The sequence below is a fragment of the Serinus canaria genome, chromosome 2 (assembly GCF_022539315.1).
Source record: "Serinus canaria isolate serCan28SL12 chromosome 2, serCan2020, whole genome shotgun sequence".
Taxonomy (NCBI): domain Eukaryota; kingdom Metazoa; phylum Chordata; class Aves; order Passeriformes; family Fringillidae; genus Serinus; species Serinus canaria.
Window position 1 is genome coordinate 147,205,313 of NC_066315.1, and position 22,995 is coordinate 147,228,307.

Here is a 22,995-nt window from a genome sequence, read left to right on the forward strand (position 1 = left end):
TCATCAGGAGATGCACAACTCATTAACTCAATTTTGATATAAAAGATAGGGCTGAGAAGCTTCCCTGATGAAGTAACCCTGGAAGGAAACTTTGGTGGTGAGTATCATTTATATGTAAGGCCCTCACTTGTCAAAGGAAAAGGTTTTAGCTGAGATAATCCCCTGGCTGGGATTTTACTGCACATTTCACAGCCTGCTATTAACAGAATTAATATTCTGCCATGTGTTCTGCAGAGCTGACTTATATTTCAGTTTCAACTATTTTTTTTTAAAAAAGACAATGAATAAATACTTCAGAAAAAATCCTCCTGACCTAGTAAACTGTCAGAGCAGGAGTCAGTTAAAATTTTGTCATGCAAGCAATGACTCAGTAGATTCTTTCCAAAAGAAGCTTTGTTTATAGAGACTTATACAGATAAGAAGAAAAAAAAAAATAATTCTATGAAAGGCACACTAAATCTCTGGCCCAACCCAGTGTTCTGACACACTGAGTTTATCTAGTTGCAACAAATAGCTGAATTTATCCAGATTGTAACTGTTTTCTTGTGCAGTTTATAACTCTTTCAGCTGACCAAAAATATTAAAGCAAATGTTGCTCTCCTGCTTGTCCACTGCCTTCCCCTCTCAGTTACAGCCCAGACCTAAACCCACCTGCTTGGCAGCAGAACAATCCAAGGGAAAGAAGATGCTTCAGAGGAGAATAAGCAACAGGGGAGAGAAGAAATGGAGTATTTGAAGCACCCAGAAGAGCACCTGCCATTGGTGAGGAAAATCTCTACTCCATCCCAAAATAATCTACTATAAATGGCCTCCAAGCAGCTCCTCTCCTCAGCAGTGCAAATCCTGCAGCAACTGCATGTGTGGGAACACTCCAGAAACCTTCAGGTTAGGAGTCAGGAAAAATCTGTGGACAACAGCAAAACCTTCACCAAGAAGTAAATAATTCAGTTTGTGCAGAGAAGAACCAATAAACCAGTTTCCATTCAACCACCCAAACAACAGTTACACCAACCTGCAAAGTTTTATCCTGTAATTGGCTGAGGGGAAAAAAAAAACATACTGCCAATTATCTTGGACTATTATACTTTAAATATTTTTATACTTCATTCTTCTATTCACAATGTGCGCTTGATTTTCTCTTTTTTCCCTTCAAGTGTAACACTGGATTCTTCTCTCATATCAGGTTCCCTTTTGCAAATATTTTTTTTCCTAGCACTTCCTTTCAACTTAAATAGTTTTCAAGTATCATCTTCCCATTTGGTGAGATCATTCCAAAGAAGTGAAAACATCCTGCCCTGTGCTGATACAAAACATTCTGCTCAAAAAAATGCTTTTTTTGGCTCACTACTGAGCCATGGGTAAGATTTTCACAGATGTATTAAAACCTGGATCCAATTCCTAAGAGGTAAAAGGCAGCCCTGAGCTCATCATCCACTATTTAAAGCTCAGATTTTTTTTCCAGCCTGTTCATCACTTTGGATTTATTAAGACTGAAGTTCACGTGACAATTCATCATCTTGTCCTCTCTAACTCCTCACATCAGCTCCCTCCTCCACAGTCCAGCACCAGGGACCTTCCCAGCCCTCTCTTCACCCCTCTTCCAACCCAATTCCAAACACAGCTGAGCAGTTCAGGGCCCAGCCCCCATTCCAGAGGGGCTCCAATGAAGCTCTACACATTATTACTCCCTTTCTTAATTCAAAACTTTCCCTTCCTATCCCAGAGCAGCTTGGTTTCTCTATCACCTTCTGGTGGGGAACTCCTTCCCATGTCAAGAATGACATTAATTAGACCCTTCTCACTCTTCAAGCTTGTTCATTCCTGACCAGAACTTCCATGTTCTGGAAATGGATAAGCTCACAAAAATGGATTTATGAGCCAAATCTTCCCTGTATAAAACCCTGTTTACTCCTTCCTAGTTCAACACACTTAATCAATGCAGATGTACACATAAAACTGAAATAAACATGTCCATAACTTTCTTTAGCACAAGTCTCCCTCTTTCCTCCATTTTCTTATTTGATATATTAAATCTGGAATGTTTCCTAGATGTCAGGATCTCTCATAGCCTGAAAGCACCATATAAGATAAGGAGCAATTTGATAAATGTATATATGGAGGTTTTAAACACATCTCTTGCACTAGGCAGAAATCAAGGCACTACATAATCCAGACTGAGAGTTGCTCTCCCACTGAGGGCCAGGAAATCAAACAATTCCCAATGATCTCATTTCAGAATTGTCAATTATGCTTCAAAAATCCAAGGCTAGAGCAGAATTCTTCATTGTTATGAAGAATTAGAAAGAATGTGCATTTTTGCAAACCTCAAACAAGGCAAAGCTTTCACTGGAGAGCCACTGGAAAAGTCGGCTGGAGTGGACAGAAAAAGAGGTTGAAGAAGAAATATTACAGATTTAACATCCCCCTTTCTCTGCCAAGATCAGAAACTTTTATAGGGCAAATCACAAATTGTATTCAAACTTAGCAGAATACTGGTTTTTGTTTTGTTTTTTTTTTAATTCAGGACCTTTAAATATTTCCATTATTTCAAAGAAGGCTTAAACTTTTTGCCTGTGATCCCAGTTATTATGGTGGCATAGGTGAGGGGGGAAGAAAACATAATTTCCAAATCAGCATCTGGTGACACATTTGTAACTGCAAAATGAAAATGTCATAAAAGGCTGGCTTTATATGCTACAGCATTTACTTAACATCTTTCAGTGATCTTTTCAAATCACTGTTGTTTTAGCTTTTGTTTCCAGTTAATGAAGGCAGAATTAAATGGATGTCAAGAGTAAGGAATAAATTCAAGCTGATGAAGCACTAATTTTAAATGAGTGTTCTCTTTGAAGGAAATGCTCACAAACTAGCTATTTTAATTATACTTTTGATCATTTAAAACAAATTAATAGAAATTGGATATTTTAATTTCTAATTTCAGGAAATCCATGCTGCACCCTCGTGATCTTTTACAGAACATCAGAGAGCAGGCAGGAAGCCAAATGTGGGCAACATCTGAGTGTAACTTTCATAAATCCTTTGGCCATTAAGGCAGACATAACTGGCAGCCACTCAAGACAATCTTCTTTCATCCCATTAACGCAGCCACCGTGTCACCACAGCCACAAAACACAGCCAAGTGCTCCTCAATCCAGGGACTGCTGTGCTCTAAATTAATCTATTTATCTACAGATATTGATCAAACCAGGTGTGACCTGGAGCTGCACCTAAGCCCAAAAGCTCAGCCTCTTACTGGCAGCATAAACAAAAAACGACCTGAAATGTGTTAGGAGGGTTTTCCACAAAAAATGAAGATGATGGTTAATTGGGAAATGGACTAAAACTATTCAGTTACCTTCACCACTTTTTCCTGCAATCTCTAAAGAGTCTAAGTGCACCCAGAGACCCTTCACTCCTTATGTCCAAGCATCCAAATATCATAACAGAGCAATTTATGGGGCAAATATATTCCAGTGAGCTTTTTATCTGTTTGGTGAACATACAAGACACCAGGTGACAGTGAGCAGAAAAAGTATTGCTCCCAACTGAACCTATGGAGGAGGACTGTGCAAACTCACATTGCTAATAACAACACACTACTGAAAGTGAGACATGAGTTAGAGGTCAAAGCCTTACCAAAAAATAGCACTATGCCATTTGTAACAGCTAAAAAACCAAATAAAAAAGGCTAAGGAAAAAAAATTGTCCTCCAGAGAAGGGTTAAAAAAACCCCATAACAGATAAGGACAAATTATGGAAAGACAGGAAGTCTTGGAGGACAAAAGAAAGCAACAGAGAAACCAGTTCCCACGGACACATGCCCATAACTGCTGGCTTTGGGAAGAACTGGGAAGTTTACCAATGAGTAAGAAAATTTTCAAATCAAGGAATAGTGTAGGTTGGGAGGTTCCTCTGGAAGTATCCACTCAAACCTGGAAGTTGGCCATGGAAGTTGGCCATGAAGCCCCAGGATGGCAGCACAGCACCAGGCAAGTAAATGATTCTTTGCATTGCTGCTCCCATCCAGGCACAGAGCTCAGGGCAGCTCCCCCTGCCTGCCCAGCCTTGGACACTGCTGCATCCCACTGGGTAAGAAAGAATTCTGAATAACCTCTGCAGCACAATCTCTGCAGCCTGCCTTGAATTCACAGTGCAAGGCAAGTCTGACAGGAATTTGGGCTGTGCCAGCTGTGCTGCAGCTGCACAAATCACTCCCCCACTTGTCTGTGTCCTGTGGAGGGAACCCCCTCTCTGCCATGGTTTCACTCAGGACTCCCAAGTTTCTGACATGGATTTCAGGAGGAGAGAGAGCCAACAGAACATCTCAGGGGTGCTGATCACAGGGCAGGTTTGAGACAAAACAGAAATTTTGACTGAGTATCCATCTCACAGAAATAAAGACAAACGTGGGGAGAAAAAACAATGTTGATTAATGCAACTTTCCTTTCTCCTTCAGTGTTCAGAAAACCTACTGGAAAAAGGACAAACCCCAAAGTTCCATGGAAACTTTTCTTCCTGGGAATATTGGTATTTTTGTATTTCATTCTAGCAGGGAGATTCATTCACAGTGAAAAGCTGATAAAGTTCACCTTTAACCCCCCCTTTTTTCCATCACCCATCCATGCTGAAACACGATTTTCTAGAACTACAGTCTGATTTTATTGGTTTGAATATGAGTAAATTAAGGGCAAGCACAATTCATTTTAACCCTGACTTCCCTCAGGAAGAGGCATTTCTTCCTGTTTAGCTTGTTGTTCCATTGTTATCTAATGAATGAAACAATTATCATTTTTCTTACATTCTTACTTCTTCTTCCACATTCCTTGCACAAAAATGAAAACCCAAGAAAAAGGTATTAGAACTTCAATTTTTTTAACAAGCCTGCACTTTGTCAAATGCTTTCACAACTGTGCCTAGCACCCAAAACTTTCAATATAGAAATATTTTTTTTCAAGTATTGAGGAAATTAAGGAGGGAAAAAGTCTGGCTTTTTCTATGAGAAAAAAGGGGTTAAAAAAAAAAAAAGAAATTTTAAATCTGAATCCTGAAATCAATTACTCTTTTTTCAAGAGACAGCTTTTGAGCCCTGCAAGTCCTATAACCTGTAATCTACTTAGGATTTTAGGGGAAAGTGAAGATGACTGGTCTGGATTTTGAGTGATTTATAGCTCATTTAAAACTGGAAGAGCAAACTCGTGCTACATCTGTGGGATATTTTGTATAAGGGCCAAACTACCCAGCCATGTTTATGCTGTACCCTATTAAAGTGAATAAATCCTGTCAGAGACAAACTTGGCCTGTGCTCACAAAGCTCCTGTTTCCCCAGCTGCATGCACAAAATATTATAAATAGTGCAAATTGGGTCTTCTGAGGCCAAGGCAATGTTCAGAGAGGTCAGGAAAAGTGCCATGCAGGCTAGATGCAGTGAGTTAGTCACTCCTGATTTAGGAAAAGGCAACAGAAGAAGTGGGAAAAGAAAAAGAATCTTATGGAAAGTGATGGAATAGCACAAGAAGTGCCTACCCAGTGCAGTAGCCCAGGATTGACAGAATCCATACACTGAGTTTTGGGGAAGGGAGGGAAGGGAAGAGGAGAAATAACCCTCTCAGAGCAGTCTGAGAAAGCTGACCCAAAGGAAGCTCTTCATACCAGCAGCTGGAGAAGGAAAGCTCACCTCAAATACACATTTCTTGACAGAAAAAATGCTAAATTCAAATGCAAATCACAGGAAACAGATTGTCTGCACATTCCCTATGGAAATACACCCTCTCTGTTCAGAAGAAAAGGATGGTATTGCACTGGGGACAGGACAGGGAGTGGAACAGGAACATAGTGCTGAGCAACCTACAAGGGCATTTGTTTTCATCATCATTACAGGGATAGAACACTGCAAAAGGCCTTGCAGTTGGGATGTGTGGCAACTGCAGGCAGATCTTTGGCAATTCCAGGGAGATCTCCTCAGAACCAGCCTTTGTGAAGGTCTTTGCCTCCACTTCTCCATGGGGGAGATGGCCTGATAATGCCTGAGGCCTTGAAATCTCTTCATTTCCAGATGCATTCATACACAGCTCAAAGTCCATTTCTTCATTCCCATGTTCACTTCCCTTCACCTTTTCAGGAGAGCCCTCCTCTGTCCCCACCTCATACAATGAATTAAATTGCCTTTAAATTTTACTGCACTTGGCAAACCAAAGCCGAAATCTTTTATTTTCACCACTCACCTGAATCTTCTCCCATCTGATCTCCTCTTTGTCCTGTGTGTGTGACCAGAGCTGAATATCAAAATTCCTTCCTATCATTCCCTCCTTCTGCTGGCCTCTCCTGCTCTCAGATCACATCTGGGTTTTGCAGAGCAGTCACACTGATCAGCCCCCAGTTGGGATGGATATTTCACACTTTCCAGAGGAACCAGGACCAGGCAGGGACAAGCTTGGAAGGGACCTCAGAAGAGCATCTGCTTTTCATGCAAATGGATTCCTTGAGTACTTCAGCTACAAAGCAGTCCAAAACTAAAATGTCTCTTTATTATTTCTTCTATTGCTCTTTCATTTTTTATTATTATTGTTTGTTATTTTGCCATTCTATAATTTTTGCAGAATCCTCCCGCAGCATCTCCAGTTTTTGCAAAGTGCTTTGAAATAAATATGAACATCATAACTGGTTCATACTCTGAATCTGACCAGTGCTAGATGTATCACCCTTTCCTACCCAAACAATTCCTTTAATTATTTTTGTTGAAAATAAGTAATCATTCACTTAAAATTATGTACTATGTTTAAAGACTGATTTGGCTATTAGTAGAAAAAGGCAAGCCTTAAAAAAATTAAAAGTGCATTTAACAACTGTCAAATAAGACACAAAATGAAAACTATTGCCCTGACAACAAAGGGTGATTTTCATGTTTTAGTTAATACAATTTGACTTGAAGGTATCTCAGAAATATCCAGCTGGCCATAGATTTAACATGAAGACCAAGGGCAACTGCTGTGAAATTTTATTTTCTCTTGACAGCAGGCAAAGCCTTAATCATAGCAGCTTTGTCTTTAAAACACAAAGTGTAACAGCAATGTATGGAAAAAATCATTAATCTCCCATACAGACAACATGCCCTGTCATAATCAGACACACAAATTAAACACTGACTTGGCAGCTGTGAGAAATAACAATCATCATTTACTTACATATGGGCAATAAATTTATTGGGGGAACTTTTGGTTCAAAACAGGGCAGAATTTTTAGTTCTTGCTCCCTTTGAAGGAGAACTTATTTCAAAGTGTTTTCCAAATGTGCATTGTTAACTAATACTGCAGAAATTGCAGTGTACCACTGCAAAGACTTCACAGCTCAATTAATGAAGGCATTTACATCAAATAATTAAGCAGCAGAAATGGCACTCATAATTAGTATGCAGACAAAGGGCTTTTAAAAATTCTTTCATTTCCATGGATAAAAAACTACCAGACTATGGGATAGAAGGTATAAAAGTGAAAATAATAATTTGTTTCTTTAATTATTCTTGTCTCATTAGAATGTAACAGAAAAAAAATCAAACCGGGTGAAGTCAATACATACAAAAGTTCACTTAGCAAAACTGAGCAAAATATAATAATGCTGCTGACTATAAAAAAAAAAAAGAACAAAACTTACTGTAGAGTACATGTGTAAGCAAACACACTCATTTAACCCTGTAACCCTGCTAAAAGGCAGGGTAAAACTGCTGACCCAGAAAGGAAGCCTGAACTTGAGTGTTGACTTTGCTACTGTAGGATTTCTTCAGCTTATTTTTAATTAGGTGACTTCCAATTAAAAAAAATGAAAAGGCCAAAATTCCATCATGTTCTTTCACATCAGCATCCCCTGGGTCACCAGCACTTGTCAGAACTTGTAAATTTTGCACAAAAGTCTCTGATTTGAATTACCAACAGAATTATTGCCTCATTTACCATGACCTCTCCTGTTTGCTCTCCATCTCTCAGCTCCTCACACCAGTCCTGTCCTGGGCATCCCAAGCTTTAATCCCTGTGGTCCCCACACCAAGGCCAGAACAGGCTGAAGAATCCAATGTGTGAATGTGCAGAGCCCAGCTGTGGGGTGCCACACATGGGGAAGGCTTCAGCAGCCCAGCTGTGCTGTGCCACAAGGACAGAGGAGAGAACTGATCTGCTCAGACCCTCCCCACCATCAATCTTCCCCCAGTGCCTCAGACACACCGTGCACAGAATGGGGATGGGAAGGCAAGGCAGGGTGTGTGGTACAAAATGAGATATCCTGGGGCACACAACGAGATTACATCTATTACCATAAATTATGAAGTGATTTGGGCATAAATGAGGGCTGTCATGAAATTTAATTTTAATGGTTTGATAACCAAGTAAGAAACACAATAATTACCATACCTATGGTTTTTCAGTAAATTCAGATCACTGTTAGTGGCAACACTTTTTTGTTCACAGACATTAATACAAATCCCTCCAAGAGCTGTTTGCTATATTTTTCCATGTCAGAGCACCTGTTGATTACCTTGTTGCTGGGATAAACAAGCTCAGATTTCCCACTGATTACATTCAAAACATTTGCACTTTGCTCACTGCAAAACTCCTTTACCAGTGCAGCTGACTGCTGCAAGAAACACTTTTTCTTCTTCAAGAAACTGGAGACTCAGCCAGTCCAGAAAAAATCTCTGGAGGCTGAGCTTTCCAATAGCAGACATGAGAGAATTTGCTTCCTTCATCATCATCACACATCCTATGTTCCACTGGAGAGGTGAACAAAACAGGTTGGTACCACTGGGTGAGATTTGAAATTAGCTGAAGACATTGCCAACACCTCAGCACCACTCACTGCAGCCAGAACTTCCATGGATTAACTTGGCTGACACCTTTTCATCAGGACACCAGGTCTCCAGTGCATTTCCCTGTGGATCCTGAAGTTTTAAAAAAACTCCTGCACACGTAAAGCAGCAAAAATTAATTTGAGTTGGAATTTAGCTTTGCAATAAGCCCTAAAATTATTTTCAGGAGTTCAACAAACGACCATCCAAAACTCTTGCTCCTCTGTTTTCTTCAACCAGCCTCACAGGAGAGGGAGGAAAAATCTCCAGTCTTTTCCTACTCTGCTCCAAAGAAATCTTGGTTCTCTTCTCTCTCCATCATAATCTTGGGAGAAAAAAAGACCTCAGACTAAAACATGTCACTAATTGCCCCACAGTGGGATAGGAAGGAACATTTCAAGTCATGTGGAAAGCAGAGATGGGAATGTGAAGTCTCTAATTAACATCTTGGGATATAGGGGGGAAAAAATGGCTGATCCTTCATTTGTTTGTCTGCAAAACAAGCAATGATGAAAGACAGAAAGATGAGTGAACAAAATAATCACTGAGCCCAAATTATCATTTCTGACTATAAAATGACAGGGAGCAAAATGTTTCTCTCTCCTAAAATAGAGGGAGAAGAGTGTCACTTCTCAGAAACACTGCTTATATATATCTCCAAGAACAGCTACAATGCACACAGTAAATAATCCCAATTATTGGCTTAAAAAGTACAGCAAATTGTAAGTTTAAGCTTTTCTGAAAGCTAAAATGATAATTTTCACTAGTCAGCAGAATAATCTTACTGTAGAAAAAGTCATCTATTTTCCAGATAGTCTTTTAATGGCCTAAAGAATGTCTCTTTTCCTAAGTAATATATTACCAGTTTTTCCTGACATATGCAGTGTTATTGTAGCAGCTATTATTGCCCTGTCTCTAAGTTAATTGAAGCAAACTGCCTTTCAGACCTTAAAATAAAAATATTGTGCAGCATTCTACACATTTGATCCATTTTACATTAATATAAATAAGACAGAGAACAGGGCAGGGTTGGAATGCACCAAATGATGTGGATATTACAAAATGGATCCCAGGGACTGCCCTTCATGGGCTCAGAAAGGTTTGGCAGTGCCAGCACTGATCTACTGCCCCAGACTTTTTCTGGCATTTCTGTTTTGAGGTCCTCACTCTTCCCATTGCCAGCACCATGGTCAATTGTACACCTTCATTATAAATCAAATTATATTGCAGAGAGGGTTCTAATAAGTGCAGCACCCATCAGTATCCCTCATTTTCCATGGGAGCAATGCATGAATCCCCTGCAAATTCCCTCTCAGAAGGGAAAAATTTACATTCTACAGTGCCCACTCTGTAATGTAGAGCAGAGAAGCAACACATCAAAATTTCCAAGTTCTTTTACTTTCTAAACATCCAAAGTGGGAAGCAAAAGAGGCCCAGACTAAGCAGGATGCAGCATTATCCTTCTTTGTAGGTCTGGAGGCAGAGAATATGAAAACACTTAGAGTCCCCAGCAATAACAAAAGGGACAAAGAAAACAATTTCCTGCTACCTCCACTCTGTCAGGATGGGAGATTTCAAAGTGAGAGTGATGAATGGAGACAGAGTAAATTACAAAAGGAAGAGCAAGTGACCAAAGCTGGCAAAAAGTTATAATTTAAATAAAGGTAAAATGAGGCAAACATTAAGAATGAGGACAGCACCAAAAAAGGTACAGGGGAAATGAAAGAAATAATGAACTTGACTGAAAAGCCTCTCTTGAAATATTAATCAGGTATTAATAACAATCAATATCCAAAGAAAAAAATTCCTCAATGGAGACTCTAAAAGAAGAGGGATTTGTTGAAAAGCTTTGGATACTTAGGTTGAAAACCTTGGTTCAAAAGCAGATTCCAGGGAATGCCTGCCCTGTATTAAAATGCAAAGATCTGGAGCCATTGCTTAAAAAAAGAAAAAAATTCTCCTTTTATTTTTTTCTTTTTTTTTCCCCAAAAAGCAACAAAAGCCTTTTCCTAAGAGCAGGAAGCTGATTTTAAAGCCCAGTGAATGCTTCACCTGCTATTCTGTAGTAGATCTACTGGAATAAAAATTAAAGCTCATGGCAACATAGGAGCCATATACACAGTTTTACAATGAAAAGCACTTACCTTCAAGAAATAGATAATAAATGAGTTTAGAACCAATGGAAAACTATGCAATTTCTAACCAACATGAAAAATGTATTTTGCCATAAGAATAAAAATAACTTTAAAGGTTTTAAATAGCTGCAACACATATACAATCTCCTTTGATTAATGACTGTTTCAAAAGACTTATTGAAAGGGTTTTTATCCATTACAATGTAATGATTTAAAAATATTTAAATTTAAATCCATAGAAGTAAAATTGAATCAAAGGGATGCAAAGAAATTTTATAACCTGATTTGTAGCTTAATTTCTATCCGTTATATATTATCCCAAAAAACTGGGAATGAAAAATTTCCAGGGGTTTTAAAACAATAAAAACAGTGAAAAAAACCAAGAGGCATAAAAATAAAATTAAAAACAATATAGATAGGAACAAGAATATTTTGGTGACTGTTTTTAGCATTCACATTCTCTGATAAAATCCCTTCACCCAGGATTTTTCTCCTGGGAAGCTGAGAAGCCTCAGAGAAAAGAAAAACAATTCTTCTCTCATTTGCTTCTCCTCTGTTTTGCTCACGTGGAATGTGTTGGAGATTGTTTACCCATGGTGATTGTTCCATTGGATTCTGGTGTGAGTTGTTTTGACTCTTTGGCCAATCAGGGCCAAGCTGTGTCAGGACTCTGGAGAGAGCCACAAGTTTTCATTATTATCTTTTTAGCAATCAGTAAGTATCATTTCTGTATTCTTTAGTATAGTTTAGTATAGTATTCTTTATTATAATATAAAGTAATAAATTAGCCTGAGAACATGGAGTCAGATTCATCATTCCTGCCTTCGTCAGGACATTCCCAGCAAATAAAATAAATGTTTAGACTGCTTTTTAAAAAAGAAAAAAGGCAATTCTTTCCAAATAAAAGGAAGATCTGTATGTTACTGATGGTTTTGTCCCTTGCTTGGTAAAGTAAAATTCAACCTGAGTTTGAGTCAACACATTTCCACTTGGTTGTGCTTTGGGAGTCACCAAGGCAAAAAGCATTCCCAATGTACTGCTATTTTACCTGTTCTGTGATTCTTTTTGACAGCTGCATTCCTTGCAATTAACGTGGTTTGACTTTGAACTTAATATTCATCCAGAGATTTGCAGACAGGAAAACATCTCTCTTTAACCAAGTTTCTGAGCTGCACGGCTTAAACTCTCCCAGAGAAGAGAGCAGTGCAGGGAGCTCAAGAGCATTTGAGCTCCTTTTCCACATTACCACCTTTCCAGGATGAAATTGGAATTCAGATGCAATGATCACCTGAAGGAGATTAACCAGGCAGCCCGGAGCTACAGCCAGCAGCAGGAACCTGAGGCAGGTGTGTACTGGCAAATAATGGTTAATAATGAGCTGTACATCACTCTGCTAGGGTGCTAAGAATCAATAGCCACAACAGCCTGCTTCATCTGAAATATATTTTCCCACAGAGATTGGAATTGCTTTTTCTTCAATTCTATTTTTCTTTCCTGGAGTTTTCTTTGTAGGAAAAGTGAGGAAATGGCTGGGGAACCACATAACAAAAATTTAGAACTGGGAAAGGATAACAAACTACTGAGATCAGGTTTTAACACCAGGATTACATTCAGAGCACATGGAAATTACATTCAAACACTCTACAAAAGTTAAATGAGCTGTACACCTCAGTACCAACTGCTTTGTATTTCATTATTTCCAGGATCACTCCATGCAGAGCCCAAATAAATTTACTTGAGATACTGCTAAAACTCAGTGATGCACCTCCAAGAAAGAAAACTTTTCTATTCTTTGACATGTGTACAACGTTTAAAAAGAACAACAGGCACCTAAATGTCATCAGTTGTGCACAGAAAAATCCCAGGGCTGACTCTGGGCCCCCTTGGCAGGGGCAGCACTCACCGCTGGCACTCCCCGGCGTGCAGAATTAAATCCTCGTTGTTCCTGGCACTGATGGTCAGCTCGTGCTCTGTGGAATTGAAGACATCCAGAAGGAGATGGCACTGCCTGGTGCTGTTCAGATGGAGGGAAAAAAACACCTTTTCAGTGATGATATTATTGTAGGTTTATCAAAATGAGTATTGATACATGGATATAAATATAAATACAAAGAATTCGTGCATTCACATAGAGGTTTTATCTCCTCCTCCAACTGTAAAAATATCCTTATCCTTACAAAAACAATCTTTTTAAAAATAGATTTTTTTTTTTCTAGAATTAAGCAAAGGGTGCATCCTAAAAAGCTGTCCCATGACAATTCTGTCCTGCACAATATCAAGCCTCACAGCATTTGTTCACCTCTCTATAGTTTCACTTTGCAGCTATCACATTCACTTCTGCAGAGAAAGCCACAGATATTTTTCAGTTCTTTAAGCCTTCACATAAAAAGAAAAAAAAAGAGTTGCATTATTTTAAATTACCTTGACATTACCTCTTTAAGACACAAATTTGCAAGCAAAAATTTAAATTGGTTAAGGTTATTATAAAGGAGAAATTTCATTTCCATGGCTTGTCTACAGACCAAAACAGCTGGCAATTGGAGCACTTAACCTTGAGAAGAACTTCTCTGAGAAGGAGAACTTTCTCCCCTCTGTAAGACAGGCAAGCACAGGCCCTTCTCACAGAAAAACTCAATATTTGTTGGCTACTATCCTTCAAATGCAAATTTGCCCAAATGCATTTGATAGAAATACACCAACTGAATATCTGGCAACCTCAGAAAATAATAGTGACAAAGTTGCAGAATAAAAACCTTACTGCAGAAGTTAATTCCAATAAACCTTTTAATTATAATTAATTTTATCATAGTCACCATTCTTATTAATTATGTTAATAGTAATAAAAATAATAATGTACTGTTTAATGCAATTAAGTGTTAATATTTTCAATTATTTTATTCATATCAAGATTCTGGAATTTTTTTCTAATTTACAACCTTTTCTTCCTAGTGACTATAATCAGAAATAGCAGCATTGATAAAAATTGAATACACATGAAAATTTATTGGAAACAGGTACCAAAATGCCAAATCCTATCAGACAGCTGCAACAACACTTTACCAATCTATCTGAAATTCCAGACTTCCCAAGAGGCTACTGAACAACCCAGAAATATCCCCAAAAGGGAAGAAAGAGGATTATTGGTGAAAGTTGTCAAAGTCATCCTTCAATGTTAATGATCAAGCTACAGCTGTGTCTAGAGCAACCAAAAATATATATTTAAAGTTATAGTTATGGTTATTTACTGCACAATTGTTTACAACTGACCTGAAATGCCATTCCAAAGGCAATTAAACTCAGAGGTACAAGAGTTTAAAAACTGTTCTTCTCTGAAATAGGTTCTCTGGTCTAAAATACAACTCTGTTCTGAAAATCAAAGAAGTCCCTTGCAGAGAACACACAGGAGGAAACGTTTTGCCAATCCTTGGGTTGGGAACACTCCCAGGACAATCCCAGGAAGCTGAGGTCACCAAGTGACAATAATGTCACCTGCAGCCAGGCACTGCAGGACAAGCAAGCACTGCTGGGGTCAGGACCAAGTCTATTAGCAAAAAATTTAAAAAAAGCAAAAGTGGGGGTGGAGGCTTTTTTAATATATATTTTAAGAGATTTCTCTCTCTTTGTAAAACCCCAATGACTGATGAGTATAGAGGGGATGCAGGCAGGCAGCTGAGTGCCTGAAGCAAACTTGTCAAAACTCAGGAATTTAGAAGAGATAAGGAGATGTGGCTCTTGTGAGAAACTTCCTTCCTCAGAACTCACAAGAAAGAAATAACTGGAAGGGCAGTGCTTGAGTCAGTTACCAGAAAGGAATGGAACAGAAAAGGGGGAACAGCTCTTATCAGCTTCTACCTCATCTTTGGCAGAGTGGAATGAGACCAGTGAAGTCTCAGACAGCCTCTGCCTCTCCAACAGATGCAAGGTGATGGTCTGGAGGAGCAACTTCCAGTGCAGATTAGTTTTTAAAACTTCATATGTAAAGAATTTGTTATTTCTGCCACAGCAAACCCAAACAAAAAGCATTCAAGCCTCCTGCAGTATCTTCGGGCAGCAGAGCCAAAGTTTTGCAAATAAAACAATTCATGCCACAAAGGCACGAATTCATTCACTCACCTACACAAGCAGCTGACCTTCAGGACTAAACAACATTGATTTTAAAAATTCCCAAATATGAATTCTTGAAAATTATTCACCACCACAACATTTATTTCCTCCTCTTCCAACACTGCACAAAACAGTCACAGGAAAAAATCATTCTTTCTTTGTAATTTTAAGTAAATTCTCAAGGGAAATCTTTAGGTAAAAAAAAAAAATAAATAAAACTTTAAGTTACAGAATTATTACAGTACCTTGAAAGCTTAGAAGAATAAGATATTACTGTGAAAGAATTGAAAGTAACATTAAGACTGTAGGAAAAGGTAGCACTAGATCTCCAGAATAAATACAGGACAGTATCAAAGAGACTATTACAGCAAGGAAAGCCAAACACAATTAAAGGTTTCTTTGTTTTGTTTTTTTTGGGGGATTTTCTTTGGTTTTTTTATTAAAATAGGAAGCTTCAAACAGAAGCTCCATCCAAGTAAGGAAACCAAGAAAGCATAAGCTCCAGAAAATCGGATGTAATGCCAAAAAAAATCTAAAAAAAAAAAGGAAAAAAAGAAACCCTGAAGTTTTTAAAGAACAATTTGCTGAAGATCTAAAAAATAGCAGGAATATTTTTCTTTTTTTTCTGTAACTTTCTGCAATCAGTAGGACTGTGTAGAACTCATGATGCTGAGTTAGGAAAGTTCCAGGAAAACAAAGAATTAACAAGAAAGCCAAAAATTAATATCAATTTTCCCTCCAGCAGAACATACAGAAGGCCATCCTTTGCAAGACAGGAATTAAAGAATTTATTTCAGGGTCAGTAAAGGAGATTTGAGAGGCAAATTATATTCAGGCAAATGTGATAAAGGAACTCCAGTAAGATTTTGCTGAACTCTTACATTTAAGTGCAGTCAGAAATGTATTGCTTAAACCAAGCTCTTGACCAGAAAATTTCAAACATCAAATTGTTTTAAGGATTTGAAGGCAATTGACCAAATCTTAAACCACTACTGCTGACCTCAACACTATGTAAACAGGTTTTATTAAAATCTGCCAGCTTAAAAAAGAAACCCTAAAACCACTCAAAATAACAAATGGATCTAAAGGTGATTAGATGACAGACCATAATGCCCTACTGACATGTTTGGAAGAGAAACCTCAGTCAAAAGCCACAGAATGCTGGAACTGGAGAAGATTTGCCCATCCATGCACAATTTATTCTCCCTTTCCCAAACTATCCACCACCATGTAAGAGTTTACACTACATATTCAATTGGTGGAGGAGGGTGGATTTTGAGTCCTCTAAGTTTAGTTAATAGGTGTTAGCTACCATTCATCCCAGAGAAGGCAGAGAACACCACCCCCCACGTTTCCCATATTCTGAAGGGTCACCAGTGGCTTCCCAGTCTCTTTTAGGGTTCATTATTAATTACCAGCTCCTTTTGAAGGTCTGGGATGAGCACATGCAGAATAAATCAGTTTCTGTTTGGGTGGGGTGGGTTGGTGGTTTAGGATGGTGTCAGACACACAACATGAAACCATCACCAGCTGTGCTGGACCAGGGACAGAACAAAAGTTCATGAGAGGGTTTGACTCTTCTTTGAAGGAAGGAAGTCTGGTCTAAAAGCTCAGCCTACCAAAAAATCACAGCACTCAAAACATTTTTCCATTTTGATAATCTTCCTGATTTGTTCATGATGCTTGCTTTTGAAAAATCTTTCATAAATGTCATGTTCAAGATTTCCTTTCACAAGTGACACAAAACTGCAGAAGGTTCTAGAGATAAAGCACTAGAATTAGAAGGAAATATTTTCAACAGATTGATTTATCATCTGAACATCTCAGAATTGCAAATTTAGTCAATGCTGGCATCAAAAAACAATTAATTTTTTTTTTAATTGAAAATTTAGTTAATTCAACAATGTCTTAGCGATTTAGTGTATAAAGGAATTTCTGTTATCATCTGCTGTAGAATTGAGAACACAGCACAAGCAAAAGTTAGCAGCACAATGAATCATGCTGTATTTTTAAAATCTTACAATGCCAGTTATGGTTCCAAAAACAGTCACAAAACTGGGGCCATGGGAACTTTAGGCAAGTGACAATGACACTGTGATCTAAAAATCTCTTTCAGGAGGATTGTGATTACTTGAAATGACAGCTGAGGATATTCTTCAGTAACACTGAACACAGAATTAAACCCCAAATGCAGCTGCAATGATGGCTCACTTCAGTGAACAATCTCTGCAGTTCTGTCTCCAGCTTAGTTTAAAAGTCACTTTAAGCAAGAAATTCACAGGAGAGTTGGCAAGTTTTCTGCATCCTGACTCATCTCCCTTTCCCATCAACTGAAATCATGGAGTATTTACAGATCCACTTCTTAATTTTTTTTTTTTTTTCTTTTCTTTTCTTCTGTTTTCTTTGAGCAGTCATTGCTACACAGAAAGGGACAGACAGGGAAGAGAAGCTTTGGCTCTGGAGACAATGGTGTGACAGATGACAGCCCTCTTCTCCAAAATCCACTGACCAGCACAATGATCTACACCACCTTTGTTGATGCTCTTGTGTCTTCAGTAGGGTCTCTTTAACTGAATTTTTAATAAATTATCTAAAAATGGAGTTCTCAGTACTAACTTCAGATGATTAAGTCAGTTTCTCCATCTTACTGGCAAAAGGTCTTCTCACAAATTCCAAGAAAAGTCCTCATCTGACTTCTCCCAGTTGTAAACCTTTTCACTTATGCTAAATATTCCCAGCACATCTATAAATATTTGCAGATTTATGTTCTGACATCTTCATGTGTCAAACCATACATATTTAACATCTGGATCTCAAAAATCAATTCTCTCAAGCTGCAAGCTGCTTTCTGCTGCTCTTTCATGAGCCCACTGCAATGTTACACCATTAGCAGAAGTTAAATACCTCTGATTACCAAGATAATTTAACTATTGGGTGTAACCTCCCACATGTCATGAGCTACCACTCAGTAGAATCTATATTGAGCTCAATAGTGTATAAATAAGGAATATATTTTAGAATGTCATCCACTCCTGAGAACATTCATATAAATCCATTGCTTGACAGATTTTCCTAATGATTTGTCAGTTTAATTGCACCAAATGAGAGCTTTATTTGCTTTATTTAGTTGAATTTGCATGGTTCCCAATTTGACTGACTTTTATTATTAATATTTTTCATTAGCAAAACAGTGAATTTAATACTAATTATTTTCTCCATGTAAAAACATCAGATCAATTTAAACAGATCATATCTTAGTCCTCCTCCAAACCAAACATCTTGCTCTTCAAGCACCCAAACAAGAGAGGTTTTCCTCCACCTTTCAAAGCTCTATGACATCTTGAACACCAAAATATTAAGAAAGAGAAGACTATAAGCAGCTGCCTATCAATAGGTGACTGATTCTCATTCTGGATGTACGAAATGTGAACACTTAATTTAAAAATCTGGCTATATAAAACCAAGGGTTTCAGAAACTGCTACATAACCTTTTATCATATTACAAAAAAGACTGTTAGAGCACAGCTGAAGAAACAATGCTGTTTACTCTTTCCCTTGTATAATTTGTAAATATCCAAAAATCAGGATTTCTGATCCAAACCTTACATGTTGCAATTTGTTGTAGTGAAAACAGGGGCAACCTTGGAAACTGGAATAGAAATTTTAAAAATATGCCTGATTTTATTAAGCCTCAGAGTTCTACCCACCCAGCTGAAGACCTCCTGAGAACCCCCACCACAGCCAAGACTTCTCTGCCTCCAAACCCTCAGTGAAACCAAAAACAGCATCCCAACTTTAAATACAGAACATGAGAAGTCTCAGACTAGGGAGCACCCTGCAGCCTCTGCTGTGAACTGATGTCTTCTGGACAAAACCAAATTATTTCATCTAAGGATGTACATTAATGATACAAAGGACAATCACCTTGAACCTACAGTTAGATGAGCTGGCACTTTGAGTTTAACAGTGTCAGACCTGATTTAAACACAAGAACAGAGTCTAAGGCTCAGTAATTGCCAGAAGAAATCTGCAGCTGATGTCTCGGCAGCTGTACGGTGGCTTTAAGATAGAAAGGAAAGTATTCTTCCCCACTAAAATATTAAAAAATTAAAACTCTTGTAATCTTGAATTTGTAGAATTGACAGGTAAGAATGTCATTATATATCTGGATTCCCAACTTTGCTCAAAAGTGAAGGCACCATCCCTGAGGATTGACTTCATCTACAAATTCAGACTGTCTCACCACATTTGTAGAAAACAAGACCAACATTTTTTGGCCTTTGTAGGCTCTTATTAAAGACACTTTTGTACTGATGGCACAGTGGCAAGGTTCACAAGGGGACCAGCAGGTCCCTCACAGTGGGCAGAGCACATTACTTGAATTCTTGTCAGACCCGCTGTATTTTTTTCTGGCATTTTTCATGCTCTTTTATGAAGGCAAGAAGGAAGGACATTCAGTGCCCATGAAAACTGGCAGATAACACACCTGAGAGAAACAACAGGTATAAAGAAGATTGTTCAAGACAACCTTGATAAGCTTCAACAGCAGACTTGCTTAGGGCTAACAGGACATCAAAATGAGGAGGAGAGTCACCCAAAACTATCAACAGAATGTCTCCTTACACTGAACCATCTGCAATCCATCTCCACTGGCACTTTAGGGTCAGACCATGGGATCCCCAGTGGCAGCCTGGAACCTGCTGGAAACTGCTCTGCCTGGAGGCCTGGGAGCACAGCAGGGTTTGGGGCTGAGCACTGTGTGGAATCAATTAATGTGGCAATGCAATGACAGGAGACAATTAGGACAATTTTACTACACAGATGTATCTGCATTTTATGGTAAATAAGTGGTTCAACAAGTAGATCCCTGAAGCCCTTCAAGATTTCATTGAGCTGCAGGACAGAGTGGGAGAACTTTCAACATTAATTCCTCATCCCTTATATCCCATTCCAGGGTATTCCTGATGATGCTCCTGGGACAGTCCCCTCCTTGCACACACCAGCAAGCAGAGCCAAGGATCACAGGGAACATGCTCAGAGGGAGAACCTCCCAGCACAAGGCTGCTCTGCCAGCCCCTCTGGATGCAGGAGCTGAGGGAGCACAGGGTGACACCCAGGGAAGGACCTGGGAGCAGATGAGGGGTTCTTCAGGGATGTTCTGTCAGTTCTTCACTGTCAGTACCAACAGGAGGGCTGAGATCTGACCCAGAATTGGGTGAGGGCAGAGCAGAGATTCCAACCAAAACTGGGTGTGGGCAGAGCAGAGATCTGGACCAGAATTGGGTGTGGGCAGAGCAGAGACCTGGACCAGACTCAGGCAGCAGATCAGGCACTGCAAGGGCTGCACCCACTCCATCTCAACCACACAGAGCAGCACAGACAAAGGTTAAAAGGATCTGTTGTCATAACTAAACAACTGAAGATATATTTGAGGTGTGGCTAATGAAGCTTCTCCCCGTGAGGCAGAACTTGAGCACGAGTGGAAGATATAATTTACTTAGATATTTAAAAAAAACCAAAAGCCAAGCCCAAATCCCCAGTTGTTTCGGTGATATTTCCCATGCACTTCTGCTCCAGCAGCTAAAGAGAAGAAATACCAATTAAGTTTGGAAAACTTCTACATAAACAATAATCTTTATGTTACAATGGGGGGAGAAGTGTTTTCATTAACATTTTTCCTGAGGTTTTTTTCACTAAAGGCCTAAGGGAAGAATCAATGCTCAGAGACTTTTTAGCTTGATTTGACTTTTTAAGCCCAGGAGTTAGTTAGCTAATGTTTCTTACTTTTGTGGAGGCAAAAATGTAAAATAAAAACAATAAAATGAAAAAGAAAAGGAAAACATTTAATCCAGACAATGAAAGCAATGATAACTTCCATTCTGCAATGACAGCTAAGGAGGTGAATTATAAAATACAATTTCTTGTAATGACTAAACAAAAATAGCTCAGCACCTCAGACAGTACTTAAGCAATGAAGACTCAGTTGTAAACCAAAAGGAAATCAGATCTGAGTTTTTACCAGAGGAAGTTTAAAAAAAAAAAACCCCGAACTTATAATTTGCTGTTTCTGTGTCTCAGATATTGGCAGAGATTATCAACAGTAAAAAACAGATTTTTTCCTCTAATGATAAAAAGTTTTCCTTAGCAGATTGGGGTACACATTTCTGCCAGTTTTTACTCTAAATTACAACATCAAATGCCATGGCTTCTCCTTCTGATGGAGAACCTGCACAGGGATGCAGAAGAGCAAAGGAAGAGTGTTACACTTCACTAAATCTAATAACATGGAACAAGTAGTAAGAGAGAAGAACACAAAATCCATTCATGACTTAGCAAACAACATATACCTAAAGTAACAACCAAAATAAAAAAAGCTTTTTGACAGGTCTGGTGAGAAAACATTTCTGAGAGAAATGTAAATATTACAGTCTTCTTCTCTAAATCAGTAAAGCTTTTAGGCACCCTGAAAAGCAGCCACTTCTTCAACTACATCACCAACCATCAAAGCACTGAAAGTTTCCACTGATTTAACTGATCAGAGTGGTGAACAGGCAAAGGATGAAGCAAACACACACAAGGTGAGATGAACTGGAGCCACTGAGCACAGCACCAGCTGCCACAAACCATGGGAAACTGTCCTGCTAACACAGAAACTCTGAATGAGCACCTCCAACTTTGTGTAAGGATTTCAGGATTAAATGCCTGCCCCACATCAAGAACTCCAGAGAGCAGAGTGACAAGGCAGAGGTGGGATAACCTTGGCCTACACAAAACACAGCTGGGGAAGCCAAGCACAAAAAGCCAAAATCCCAACAAGGGAGAGTCAAATAAAAGCATCAAGTTGCATTTGAGGCTTTTATGGAATGTTTGCAGCTTCACCCCCAATCCACCCTAGAAGGAATTGCAGTGAACCACAGAGCAGCCTGTCCACTAAAAAGATATATTTTGAGAGTATGGAGAGCTTTTTTGACACTGAATGGAGGGAACTAGGCATTCATATAATAAATGAAATCTGGTTATTTTATCCTCTCTAATGAGTCTTCTTGAAAACTATTTTTAGCTGATGCTGTGGTACTTCCAGGTTGTTCAAGAGAGATCACTTATTCACTCTTGAAAACCTTTCAAAGGCTGAAGAATGTGCCATTGCAGGGATGAAACTGAACATCATTAAAAAGGGACCCAGAATTTTGCAAACAGTTTTTCTGGATACCGTGTTCTGACTTTGCCGAGCAGCATCAGATCTGCTTTACTTGAGCAATTCCTAAATTAATAAAACCATGTTATGTTACACTTTCAAGCAGCAAAATGCTCAAGAAACTTGCTTACTAATAGAACCATATGGTTTCATAAGAGCTGGACACAAATGACTCATTAAAAATAATCTTGTTTGTCTCATTTTGTACAATTTTTTTTTAAAAAAAACAGTTGCAGAGTTTCAGTATCTTTGCCTAACATAAAATTCCTTTGCTATCTGCAGAGGTCATTATTTGCTGTATCCCCTGTGGGCAAGAACAGGATCCCATCCCTCTTGGCAGTGTCATGATTACAAACTCCACTCCCTTGTCAGTCATCTTCCCTTCAGCAGGAGCAGAAGTTGCTTTAAACAGATGTTTTAGCAAAAAAATCCTATCTTATCACTCTTCTTGCTCCAGACTCTCCAACTTTTCTTCATGTTCAAGCCTAAAGCTTTCCTTGATGGTTTAATTCTTCTGCTCACAGCCCTGTTTTTCAGGCTGTGTTGCTGCCACAGGCTGTCCATCTATCCTTGGACTTTTCTGCCATGGTACGATACTGGCAACTCAATTCTTTCATTTGAAAATTAAATATTCACCCAGTACCTCCTAGACTGGCATTTCCTTCTTGCCCATATTTAAATTTCTGAAGTCTGTCATGAAAGGGTCCCAGGCCCAGCAGGGATCTCTTGGA

General features: G+C 38.7%; 1 protein-coding gene across 5 annotated transcripts in view; it reads right to left on the reverse strand.

Annotated features, from left to right (window-relative positions):
• The window catches only part of TRAPPC9 (trafficking protein particle complex subunit 9), a 450,102-nt gene that overhangs the window by 274,454 nt on the left and 152,653 nt on the right, over nt 1-22,995 (reverse strand). For all 5 annotated transcript variants that reach the window (XM_050970901.1, XM_050970902.1, XM_018914195.3 and 2 more), the window contains one exon: nt 12,869-12,979. In XM_050970901.1, coding sequence (XP_050826858.1) covers nt 12,869-12,979 — 111 coding nt within the window. The remainder of the gene's footprint in view (nt 1-12,868; nt 12,980-22,995) is intronic.